At 46.7% G+C, this 13,109-nt stretch overlaps 1 protein-coding gene across 1 annotated transcript; it reads left to right on the top strand.

The window, feature by feature from the left end:
* Positions 1 to 1,832: 1,832 nt before the first annotated feature.
* Positions 1,833 to 6,875, top strand: RPS5 (ribosomal protein S5). Its single transcript, XM_084840765.1, has 6 exons — positions 1,833 to 1,888; positions 3,008 to 3,113; positions 3,250 to 3,459; positions 5,152 to 5,280; positions 5,356 to 5,454; positions 6,758 to 6,875. Exons 2-6 carry the CDS (start codon positions 3,009 to 3,011, stop codon positions 6,824 to 6,826), a joined length of 612 nt encoding a protein of 203 aa, XP_084696891.1. The 5' UTR covers positions 1,833 to 1,888; position 3,008; the 3' UTR covers positions 6,827 to 6,875.
* Positions 6,876 to 13,109: the final 6,234 nt, after the last annotated feature.

Here is a 13,109-nt window from a genome sequence, read left to right as displayed (position 1 = left end):
GCTAGTGTGCTTTAGTTGTCCCCTATCCAGTGCTTCATTGAACTATAACAGGGCTCAAGATTATCTGGAAACTGTAGCTTCTGACTTCAGAGCCCTTCCTTCAGTGTGAGAGGAGGTGGCTAGGTCCTATATGCAGCAGCACACATGGGAGAAAACTTCCTGCTTTCTTCAACAATCCAGTCACCAGGATCAATTTTAGGTGCCAATAGCTTGCAAGCCTGCTCTTTAATATTATTGATGGTATTATCTGTCTATTTAAGCTTGATGTCAGTACACAACATCCTTGACAGCTGCTGAAGCTGCAGCACAGCCCCACTGCTAATGTCTTCTCTGAACCCTCCTTTAAAACAAAAATACCCACAGCACCAGGTGGCTGGGAGCTGCCATTTCAGTTTCCCACAGTGCCCTTGACTTAGCACTACTCCAGGGTACTGAAGGAGATATATATGGTGGCTCATAGCCACCCAGTGCTGCCAGGGCTCAAAAAGCTAGGAAAGGGCTCACCAGACAGGACCCACATTATAAGAGGTGTCCCACCAGAGGGGCACTTTGCCACAGGCCCCCTCAAACCTGGAAACAACCCAATGTCTGTTGCACCTTGACTCCAATCACAAATTTGGTAATATGCCAGATTTATTAACAGGGTTATGTATAACTCCCTGGCAAGGCTCTAAAACACAAGCCTGTAGCAGAGTTTCTGCTAGGCCAAGGAGAGAGGAGGAGCAGGGGTGGGAGATGAGGATGTGCTTATGTGAACAGTGCAATTAATACAACACATGGCCAAAAGTCAGAAACCAAATCTGTTCAAAGTCAGTCAAGTGACAGAGGTGGGGTTAGAGAATGTATAGAACTAATGCCAAGTACATAAGATCACATTTCCTATGCACTGTATTACTTATGAGATTTAACTACTTCCGCAGTCTCCTAGCTTCAATTTTAAAACACATAAAACCCTTCGGTATTGCATCAAGAGCAAGGGCAGTGGCTGATAAAGAGATTTTGGGTTGAGGGTTCTCATGTGGCAGTGCAGAGCGTGGCATGGCAGCAGCATCTGGCAAGGGTACAGCAATACCAGAGTGCTGTCTGGAGATAATTTAGGGTATGACAGTATCACTAACAGCTCAGAAATAAGGCTTCATTAGCAGCAGTATATGTGTGTGTGAGGTGGTGATGGGTGCACCGGATTGGCGGCGGGGGCAGGGGCGTAACTTCTACATCCACTGACACTTCTGGGTGGCATAAGCAATTAACTTTTTTCGTGGCTCTCCATATATAACCTGAAGCCAACACTGTTACGGAGGCAGGTCGCATGCCTGGTCTCTAGACGTTTCCAAGCTATGATAGCCCTTAGAGCAGCCTTCCGCAACCTGGCGCCCTCGCGATGTGTCGAAGTAATGGGAGCTGTAGTCCAACAAATCGCGAGGGCGCCAGGTTGGGAAGGCAACCTCAGAGACAGCAACAACAGGGTGGCCAGATACAAAAGAGGGCAGGGCTCCCGCGTTGTTAATCGCTGTGCGGGAGCAGGCGTAGCTTGTATGACAACGCTGACTAAAGATATGAGAGAAAAGATGTAGCAGGATTTCTTTTTAAAGGGAAAAAACACATAACCAGAAACATACTTTCCTCGCAACCCGCCATGTTGAGGCGGAAGCGGAAAGGCGGCGGCCCAGACGCCGCACGCGCAGAACATGGAGCAACCCGCGGGAGGACTTCGTTTGCCGGCAGAGAAGTCTACGGACGGAGTCAGCGGCCGGGGAGTAGCCGCGCATGCGTACGGCGTGGCCGGAAGTCGGTAGCCCGTGGATAAGACTCCGGGTCGCCCCACACGAGGCCCTTTTCCGGCTGAGCCAGCGAGCGGGACGCGGGGAGGGGAGCGAGGATCTTCCATGTGAGCCTTTGCCGCGAGGGGAGGGGGCGCATATTTGGCCGGAGGGGGCGGTGGGGGCAGGGGGCGGGTGTGGGGGAGATGCTGGCCCGGGCGAGGGCTAGCAAGAGCCCTCAGCGGGAAGCGCGGGAGGCCGGGCAAGCTCTGCCTTCAAGGCATGTGGCGGCGCCGGCCGAGGAAGGGAGGGAGGGCGAGGGTGTAGCAGTGGAGGCGGCAAAGCTGCTGCAGTCTGACGGGCAGGAGTGTTGACCGAGCACGCCCGGGTTCAAGTGTTCGCATGACCCCAGGCAGCGCATCCTTACCGCACCGGGATGCCGGGAGGGAGGAGATTCGCCGTTGCATCGTCCTGAGCTAATCCTAAAGGCTGCTTTCCCCCAACCTGGCGCCTTTCAGATGTGTCGAACTACGGCTCCCGTCATCGTCCAGCTAGCTGTGCCTCAGGGGAAAGGCGGGATAAAACGCTATACGTTCGTTTTTTCGAATTAAAAAAGGGGGAAAGAAGAGCCGCCCCTCATGTTAGTAGGGGCTGCTCTCCAGCCTGCCTTCACGTTTAACCAGGCTCGCAAGTCACATGGCGCTACCACCCCACCCCCAATTATTTCAATTTACTGGATTGGTTATTTTTTATGGACCTCACAGCTTGCTGGGCTTTTCCAATTATTTTTCCCCCCTCCATCCCTTGCTCCTCCATCCCTTCCTCCTGTCACCAAATATGATGCCTGACTCAGATGTCTTTGCCTTTTTTCCACTCTTCCTAAAAGAAAAGGAGCAGATCTCGCTACCCTGCACTCCCACCCCACCCCCAAAAGGAAGGAAAATGGGCAGTCACAAAGCCTCCACACTTTGTCCAAAAGTAAGGCCTCTATAGCCATATTTGGGTGTTCAGAATCCCACTTACCTCTGTATATGAACGGATGGTGCTGCACTGTATAGCCATGCCCTGATGGTGCATATATGATGGCACAAAAGTCTGCAGGTGGGAGGCCTGCACACATATGGGCCTCACTTGAAACTGTTTAGAAAGCCATTTTTATGTGGCAACAAAACCATATACTATCTGAATTCCTGAAGGGGCGGAGGTACACCCATTTAGAATCTAATACCTCTTTATTCTATCTTTAGAATGACTGACTGGGAGACGGCCCCTGCTGTGGCAGAGACCCCTGATATTAAGTTGTTTGGGAAATGGAGCACAGATGATGTGCAGATCAGTGACATCTCCTTGCAGGTATGAGAGCAAAGAGTGTAAATAAACTGGCAGGAATCTGTGGCAGTTTTGTCTTCTGGCTGTGGATGGTGGAGACTTGCATGCTTCCTAGAATTCCTTCTCTCTAACACGTGGCTCTTTACTTACACCTTTATAGGATTACATTGCTGTGAAGGAGAAATATGCAAAGTATTTGCCTCACAGTGCTGGCCGCTATGCTGCCAAGCGCTTCCGCAAAGCCCAGTGCCCCATTGTGGAGCGCCTTACCAACTCCATGATGATGCACGGGCGCAATAATGGCAAGAAGCTCATGACGGTGCGTATCATCAAACATGCCTTCGAGATCATCCATCTGCTCACAGGAGAGGTGAGTGTGGAAAGGGGACACATATGCAGACATGGGGCAGAAAAGCTTTGGGGGAATGAGATGGACAAATTGTGGGCCTTTGATTCTGGAGGCCAGGGGAAGAGGAATGAATTCATACCCACCAGAAAGAAACATTGGTAGTTTGAGGTCTAGCCATGCACACTGAAATTGCAGAAAACGTTGATTAGGTAGCAAGTGTATTTTATTAGTCTTCTCTGTGAGTTACTGGCTGCTCTTGCCACAAGCAGTACATTCTGGAAATAATAGTCTGCTCACTGATGAAGACTGTTACTACTTATTAAAAAGCAAACCAAATTGACTTACAGTTAAATCATTTTATTTTGAGGAACCACAGATGCTTTGGCCCCGTATCAATCTAGGAGAGAAAGCCCAAGAAGGTTGCACACAGCATGCCTAGACATCTTTAAAGCATTGCTTAGCGTGAACATCACAGCTAAACTGTAGACTGTTTAACTGAGCAAGGTATCAGGTCATGTCATTGAGAGTGGGCTACTAACATTGAGTTTCTCAGGATTGTACTGATGTTGGTCAGAGTAGAGGTTTTTAAACTTGTCCTGTAAGGTCCAGTGATAAAGGTACTGCTAAATGTGTTGTTGTTGTTGTTCAGTCGTTAAGTCGTGTCTGACTCTTCGTGACCCCATATGTTGCAGCTATGTGATTTTTGGAATGGAGAGCAGTTGCCCTGGCCAGATGTTCACTATTCTGCAACTTGTAGTGCTGAGCTATTCCTGGCTTGGAAGACGTTACATTTGTGTGTTAGCTGCATGAACCTTCTGTTGCCCTATTCTAAATTATTGTTTACATTTTTGGAAGTTTGGAAAGATTTCAGCACAAGAGATTGATAGTGGTTAGTCAATATCTATTTCCCTTAACTGATTTAGTAGCCATGACTTTTACACAGAAGACTGAGTTGCAAGGTTTGCAGAGCTCCTGCAAGACCACATTGTGTGGGCTAGCTTTTAGCAGGGCTTCAGCATTCATGGAGAAATTGATATTTTAGCATTTTAATGGGTATTTTCATTAATGGGCACTTCTAGTGGAGGTCCCTACTATTGAGCCTTCTGTATGCGGTGGGCCAAAAACTCAACAAAACAAACAAAATAGGTATACAACTGCATACATCTATGATTACTGGGCTAACTTGTTTTGCTGTTCATAGCATGGTTCCTGTGTTACAGTTAATGATGCTTTTATATACTATATTGTGTATGTCTGTGAGAGACAGAAATTGAGTAGGTTTTCGTCTCACAAGATCTGCAGATTTGATGGATGGGGCAGCTAGGCCTTACAGGATGATCTCAGTCCCTTCCACAGTTAGGGTCTCTGTTTTCTACCTGCATATTTATGCTTTGAGAATTGTCTCCTTCATTTGAGAGATTGTAGCAGGGACAACTGCAGAATGCTCAGACACTTAACCAATCTCATTGTCCAGAAGGACAAAAGGGCCTTGTAGTTTAATTTACTACCTTTATATCAATTCTGGTGTGAGAACATAAAATATTTTGTGCTAATCTTCACTTGTGAGTTGCATGCCCATTTTACTGAATAGGATACTGGTCTAAGATATGACTAGCACTATTTTCTAGGTGACATTGGCTGTTGTAAAACCTGTATATTCATCCCCAGAGTAGACTACAGTTGTGGTCTTAACCTGCTTTATATATGTTACAGAACCCCTTGCAAGTCCTGGTGAATGCTATCATCAACAGTGGCCCTCGTGAAGACTCCACCCGTATTGGTCGAGCTGGCACAGTGAGGAGACAAGCTGTTGATGTGTCACCGCTGCGTCGCGTCAATCAGGTATGGATTGTCCTGTAAGGCTGGTATTGTCTCAGCTGACTCTTCTTGCCAACTTATCTCTTTGTCTCCCTGCAGGCTATCTGGCTGCTCTGCACTGGGGCACGTGAAGCTGCCTTCCGTAACATAAAGACCATAGCCGAGTGCCTAGCAGATGAGCTGATCAATGCAGCTAAGGTGAGAATGAACTAATGGCAAGCCAAAGTATAGTGGGGGTGGATCTCAAGTTTGAGCAGCACCTGGCATCCAAGAACATCTTCATGGGCAGAAATAGAAAGGTGCCAGGCCATGGCAGTATTTGACAGTGGCACATTCTAAGCCTGTTCACCATAGGAACAAGTTCTCTTGCAGGAAAACTAGCAAGTACAGCTTTTGAAGCCAGGTGAAGGGAGTAGTAAATATAGCCCCCACTATAATCTTAGGAGGGAGCAATCCTATGTGGATAGGCGGCTGCCTCTGAACTTGGAGGCGACCGCCTATCCAATGTATGGTGGGAGGAGCGCGGAGGGGATCCTCTCCTCCGCACTCCAGCTGCCCTGCAATCGCAATTAGCTGATTTTGTCCGTCTAGCCACAGGGTGTTGGCGTGCAGGGTGGGGAGGCTGGATGATGCATAGGAAATGTCATACTGGCACCTCTGCACTCCCTGCCATGCCCCCTTTTTGCCCTGGTCCACACTGCTTTTCCGAGCACAGAGTCCAGGGACAATCTACGCCACCTACGAGGAGGTGGGGAAGGGGGCAGAGAGGCGGTTCTCTGGGAACTGACCAATCCTATGGCCATCTAGACGCTGTCTAGCAGCCATAGGATTGTGCTCTAAGTCCATCAGGTGTATTATGCCATTAAAGTGTCAGCATTTAAGGTGCCACAAGACTCTTTGTTTTCACAATAACCATGATTGTGAGTTGTTTTGCTAAGACAGCTGTCTTGAACTGCAAGATATACAAGATGCCACCCTGACAGTTTCTGTACTTAAAGGCGGCCTAAAAATATTTAAAATAAGTATACCACAGCCTGCAGGCTTTAATAGTAAGCTACCTGCAGGGATGCCCAACATAACATTGTTACCTTTTGAAGCAGCAAATACAGACTTGAAACTGAGACCTCCCTGCCACATCCATGGTTGCTCCAGCTGTTGACAGCATTCTTAGTAACTGCTTGAGAGTTGCTGCCAACATCTCAACTGTGAGATGACTGCTTGAAAAGTAATCTGGTATTTGGCACAAAAAGGGTTTATGGTGTAGTGACATCTAAACCATAATCTACTTACGTTTTCTGTCATGTGTATTGTTTATTCCAATTGCACCAGCTATTCAGCAGTGCCATCAGCTGCCATGGAGTTCCACTGTGGTGTCTGTATGTGACTGGAATTGCAGCCCTTGGGGGGGGGGGGATTATTTCAGCAAATCTCTTCAGGCTGGGCTTGGGGGCAAGGTTTTGGGCTTGTTGGGTTGTATCTCACAGTTCTTTCCCATTTCTAGGGTTCCTCCAACTCCTATGCCATCAAAAAGAAGGATGAGCTGGAGCGTGTGGCCAAGTCCAACCGTTAAAGAATCCATGCTGGAGATCCGAAGCAAATAAATTCTATTTCATACTGTTTCTCTTCTTTCTGAATTGTAGTTCACTTTCTGAGGCATGCGGGATTTTGCTCAAAGGGAGATTGCATGCTGTGATGCCCCTGTTTCCTGGGGCTTCACCTCACAGGCACTTTGCTTTTGAAGATGGGCCATGATTTGAGAGCGCCATCAAATGGTAGTGTGTATATTGGTTCAACTATTAGTGAGGTGGAGAGGTGTGGTCAGGTTGCATGCTCCAGATTGGTTTGCACTGTTGCTTCAGTCCTGTGTCAGACACTGCATCTGTGCCCTCTAGAGTTAGGCTCCTTCAGATAGTTTGGCCATTTGCTATCCTGTGCACCAGTCTTCTAACCTGGTGCCCTCTAGATATTTTGGACTTCAACTCCAGCGCCATCCAGAATGGTCAGTGGTCAGGAACGCTGGGAGTTGCAGCCCAAAACATCTGGAGGGTACCAGATTGGGGAAGGCGGCTGTGTACCATACCATTCTCTGTTCCTCTTTGACATATTCCACCCACTTGACTAAGTACAGTATTGTCATTGTGTCATGAAAGGTAGTCACAGAGCTGTGAATGCTTGTAGCTCTGTAGAGGTACTGTGACATAAGGCAGCGTGATGCAGGGTGTCTTCCAATAGGATTTGGTCAGCCACAAGCTACCTGCATCTGTTCTAAACCAAGATCTACATGTGGGACAAGAGGAGTGCTTGGAGTGCCCAAGGATCAGCAGTGGACTAATGTGCCCTAGGTACAAGGGATGGCAAAAGGCCCTGATGGGAGATGATCAAGTGTAGGGGGGATCCCAAGAGGGGTAGTGGTGTGTGTGTGTGTGGGGGGCTTTGTGCTGTCTAAAAGAAAACAGGCAGGGGGTAAGTCAAGACTTCCTAGGGAAGAGCATTCTGGGAGGCAAAGACAGTCCTAGAAGCCTGCATTGACCCCTTTGTCAGGGTGGCTCATCAGACCCTGAGAACAACTACTTTACCAGGGAACTTTGCAAGAGCATAAGAAACTACTGAAACTGCTTTTGCTTACCTGGAGAAGAAAGACATATACAGCATTTGTATGCTGCTCCACATCTAAACAAATTCCAGAGCAGTGAACAAGAGATAAAATGAACAAAAGAGAAAAAAGAATTAAACTTAATATTAAAATTCTTAACAAAACAAAACGGTGCCAATAAAAGCAAGGCTGATCAACCAAGGAAAGCTTCTTGGAAAAGAGCTGTTTTTAGGAGGCGCCAAAAACAATCCAGAGTTGGCGCCTGCCTGACCTCCAGAAGCAGGGAGTTCCATAACAAGGGAGCCACCACACTGAAGGCTCTTCTCTGGGTGGTTGGGCCATAGGTCCATGTGGAACCACCAGGAGCATGCCCTCCGATGACCTCCGTGATCAGGTAGGTTGGCAAGGGAGAAATACGCATACGATTTTTTCACTGAACATTTCCAGCTGAGCTCTTTAGATGTTTGAGTGCATTATGAATACCTTTTGCAGCCATATTGAGGCTTTGGTATGGTTTTCCTTGAGAACCAGAGAACCATAGGGTTGGAAGGGGCCTACAAAACTATCACATCCAACCCCATGCTCAGTGCAGGATGCCTGATTCCCAGGCGGTCTCCCATCCAAGTACTAACGGGGGCTGACCTTACTTACAGAAAGCAGCAGCAGCAGAAACGGATGGTATCCCCTTCCAAGTAGTGCCTTACTCGGTTGAGATGGACCATCTCCCAGTATGGTGCTGGCAAGGAGCTCTTCTAGGGTGATCTATTAGTGCAGCCTCACCAATGGCCATGCTGGCTAGTGATGATGGGAATTGTAGTGTTAATCTGGAGGGCACCAGGTTAAGGAGGGCAGGGTTAGTGCATAGTTCATCATAGAATGCATTTGCTTGTGTGAGAATGCAAATGTGTGTGCTTAGGTATTTCTAGGCTGCCTTTTAGGGCAAAAATTTCCCAAGGCAGCTTGCATAAAAACAACTATAAAACATAGGTTCTGTTGAAATATATTTGAAATGGCAGTTTAAAACAGCCCAGCACACACTATTAAAACTTTTGCTGTGGCCTGCAGGCCTATTTAATGTAACATTGCAGGGTCAGTATTGCATGCTAGGTTACTTTTCTTTAACCCATGACACAAGTGAATTTGAATTCCTGCTTTGCCTAAGAGTGAAACTGAATGATCAATTATGATGCAATGGTGCTTAAGATTTGACTGCACTTTACAATGTTAAGAGCCAGTCAGTCATAGCTGAGGAGACTTCCCAGGGCCTTTGCTTACCCGGTTTTTGAATGGTTGTTGGAACATGGCTAGAGGCCAAGTCATACAGCCACCTTGCAGTAGTTTAGACCTGCTGCTACTGAATTAAAGGCCTCTCATTTAAGCCAAATGGAGGTATGAGTCAGGTAGTATCTGATCTTAGGCTATAATTTGTTCATCTTTCATAGGCAGTTAAATGTAATGGCCGTAGTTGTCCTTTACAGCATTGTGTAACAGAAGGTAATAAACGTAAAAGGCTGTGATCCAAATTACACTTTATGTAAAGGCCCAGTGCAATCAAATAATCAGGAAGATTCCCCCATATGGCTGTTCCAATGACAGAAGCAAGAATTGTATGGCACCTTAGGCAGCCTATCTTCTAACAGTAAAAACGGCATCAATTGAATCGGGCATGATTTAAGTTCCTTCTCAGGTTAAATTTACCAAGTCTGCATAGGTAACCCTCTAAGCCTGGTTTGTATTTATGTAGATTGTACCACTAAGGGTATACGCATCCGAGGAGAACAGTAGTCCTTGGATATTTGCTGAGATTGTTAAAATCAAGTATAGCTGGGAATAGGACTTACAGCATGGTACTACGGTCAGGGCCAGAAATATTGGAACAAGGATAACTGTTTGGGCAGTTGGCCTCTGTACACCACCACATTGAAGTTGAAAGGAAACACACCCAGATGGGAGCGAAGTCAGGACTTTCAGCTGTAATTCAAGGGGTTTGACAAAAGTGGGGCACTAACTATTCAGGAAGGACAGCCAGTGGCATACACCCCCCCCATCACTGGGGGCTCATAAGTAATGAAACAAATGGCTGGCAAGCAGCTGCATGGCCTGGTGTGGTCTGTTTCCTGGGCACCCCATGACCAATCAAGTTGATAAAGGGCCTGGAGGTGGTTCTGAGTGTTACATTTGCATTTGGTAGCTGTTCACTGGAACTCCCAACATGAGGTCCAAAGAGGTGTCCATGCGAGTGAAGGAGGCCATCATTAGGCTGAGGAAACAAAATAAACCCATCAGAGAGATAGCAAAAACAGTGGGAGTGGCCAACACAACAGTTTGGAACTGTCAAGCTCAGCAACAGCAAAAGGCCTGGCAGACCATGGAAGACAACTAAAGTGGCTGACCGCAGAATTCTGCTCATGGTGAAGAGGAAGCCCTTTCACAACATCTAGCCAGGTCAAGAACGCTCTTGAGGAGGTAGGCATGTCACTGTCAACATCTACAGTCAAGAGACGGCTTTATTAATGTAAATACAGAGGCTTCACAACAAGGTGCGAACCACGGGTAACGCTCAAGAACAGACAGGCCAGATTAGCCTTTGCCAGCAAAAACCTAAAAAAGCCTGCCCAGTTCTGGAATAAGATTCTTTGGACTGATGAAACTAAGATTAACTTGTACCAGAATGATGGGAAGAGAAAAGTATGGAGAAGGAAAGGAACAGCTCATGATCCAAAGCATACCACATCATTTGCCAGACATGGTGGAGGCAGTGTTATGGCATGGGCATGTATGGCTGCCAATGGAACCGGGTCACTGTATTTATTGATGACCTGACTGCTGATAAAAGCAGCAGGATGAATTCTGAAGTGTATAGGTCTATACTTCCTGCTCAGATTCAGCCGAATGCTGCCAAACTGATCGGATGCCGCTTCATATTGCAGATGGATAATGACCCAAAACATACAGCAAAAGCTACCCAAGGGTTTCTCCAGGCAAAGAAGTGGGATGTTCTTCAATGGCCAAGTCAGTCACGTGATCTCAACCCAACAGAGCATGCTTTTCACTTACTGAAGACAAGACTGAAGGCAGAACGACCCACAAACAAGAAGCAGCTGAAGGCAGCTGCAGTAAAGGCCTGGCAAAGCATCTCGAGAGAGGAAACTCAGCTTTGGGTCATGTCCATGGGTTCCAGACTTCAGACAGTCATTGACTGCAAAGGATTTTCATCCAGGTATTAAAGGCGATCCTTCAGTTTGAAATGATGTTGGTTTGTTCCAATGATGGGTGTGTGTGCATGCCACTGACTGTACTTCCGGAATGGTTAGTGCCCCACTTTTTTCAACCCCCTTGAATTACAGCTGAAAGTCCTGACTTTGCTCCCGTCTGGGTGTGTTTCCTTTCAACTTCAATGTGGTGGTGTACAGAGGCCAACTGCCAAAACAGTTATCCTTGATCCAATATTTTTGGCCCTGACTGTATACAGATACAGTACATGGTACCTTATAAAGTAACTTATTGAAATAGCTTTTTCCTGAGGAGATTACAATTTAAATCATACCCATATAATCATTAATTAAGTCTTCACTTTAAAGGCGTTAAATTCATAGTTTCTATGAAAAAAAAACTAGAAAGGGGTTATGAATGCTTCTCTACTTCCACCTTGCTGTCTCTGATTCTCCCGTCATCCCCCATGGTGAAAGTTTTGGCTTTACAGATAATGAATGGGCAAGATCTTTTGCAAAGTATATTTATTTAATTTCCTGCCAGTCTTCCATCATGGAACTCAAGGTGGCACTCTTTGGGCCACCAGTTTCCCTCCCAAACCCGCTTAGCTTTAGCAAAGGTTGCTGCATCAGATCATGGCATATCGATGGAACAACCTACGCAGGATGACCAGTGAGTTCATGGTTGACGTGGGATTTGAGCAGTGGCTGTCTACCCTCCCCAGTGCAGACACGTGGACCACATCTGCAGCTTGCAAAGGCACAGTGACCTTCCTTAAGGTATTGTGGAAGAGTTGCTGCTCCCCAGAGCTGGTTGTCATCACCCACTCACCTGCAGTAGCGGAAGGGGTCAGGTTACCTCCTCTGTTTACCTTCAGCTAGCGAGATGTTCTTGTGTGTGCACTTGTACCTTTGTGCTTGGAATGTGAGCTTGGAATGCCACCCACCTTGCTGCAAGTTCTCTAGTCTGTGGAGATCTTTCCATTCCCGTTTAGAGATGGTATTCGCCGATATTTGTGTGTTCGTTATGTGCACGAGTTGCCGAGTTGCAGACTTCAGTCATACATACACACCACAGACTTGGGATTTGAACTGCATCCAAGCACAGCCTACCTCTTCTGTAAAGCATGTTCTAAAAAAATGCTTTGTTTGAAACCCGTTAGAAGGTACATCTCACAATTCACCCCTGCGCAGATACACAAACAGTGCTTTAAGTAGTAGCACTAAAATGATTTTGAATGTTTTTGAAAGACCAGTGTGTACTCTGCCAGGCTGTGATTTTCACCCCCAAAATGGAGAGCAGGGGCATTGCTGAGCTCTTAAAAGATCTGGGGCACAGGCCCATATGTACATATGTCTGAGTCTAAGAGCACCTCTAAAATATATATGTGTGTGTGTGTGTGTGTGTGTGTGCGCGCGCGCTTGCGTGTCTATATGTGTGTGTGGTGTGTGCTTGCGTGTGTGTAGATATCTGAAAATTGCAGACAGCCTAGAGGTGTCCCTAAGTAAGAAACCAGCAAAGTTTCAGAAGGATGGGTACAGCAGTTCATGTGGAAAGGGAGTTCACCAATTTGGGGGAGGGAGTGCTTTGCATTCCCTTCAACCACCACCCCTCAATAGTTTTTGGGTACATTTGTATGAAAATGCTCAGGTCATTAGAGGTGTCCCCCAGGCAAGAAACCTGCATAGTTTCTGAAGGATATACATGCATGCAAATGTAGAATTACTAGAATTTATTTACATTTCACCAGTGTTAGCAGCCGGGGAACATGGGTGGAAAGGTGCTATTGCACTCATGTCCTGCTTGTGGGTTTCCTGTGGGCATCTAGTTGGCCACTGTGTGAACCGAATGCTGGACTAAATGGACCTTGGTCTGATGCAATATGTCTCTTATGTTCTTAAATATAGAGTGCCTCTCAGCATATACAGAATGCTTTTCTTTCACCACTGCGCACATTCTCTCCCTAACAATTCTATTCCCCTCCATGCAACCATTCCTCCAGCAACTCTTCATAAAAAACATGTCTTCTTTTTTCTTTTTGTTATGC

This window comes from Heloderma suspectum, chromosome 2 (assembly GCF_057233095.1).
Source record: "Heloderma suspectum isolate Gila_16-S chromosome 2, 16-S_ref, whole genome shotgun sequence".
Lineage (NCBI taxonomy): Eukaryota > Metazoa > Chordata > Lepidosauria > Squamata > Helodermatidae > Heloderma > Heloderma suspectum.
This window is presented reverse-complemented; position numbering and strand designations above follow the sequence as displayed.

Coding starts and splice junctions, on each gene's coding strand:
- RPS5 (XM_084840765.1), top strand. CDS start 3,009: ATGACTGACTGGGAGACGGCCCCTGCTGTGGCAGAGACCCCTGATATT. Junction 5,281..5,355: donor CGCTGCGTCGCGTCAATCAG/GTATGGATTGTC, acceptor GTCTCCCTGCAG/GCTATCTGGCTGCTCTGCAC. Junction 5,455..6,757: donor AGCTGATCAATGCAGCTAAG/GTGAGAATGAAC, acceptor TCCCATTTCTAG/GGTTCCTCCAACTCCTATGC.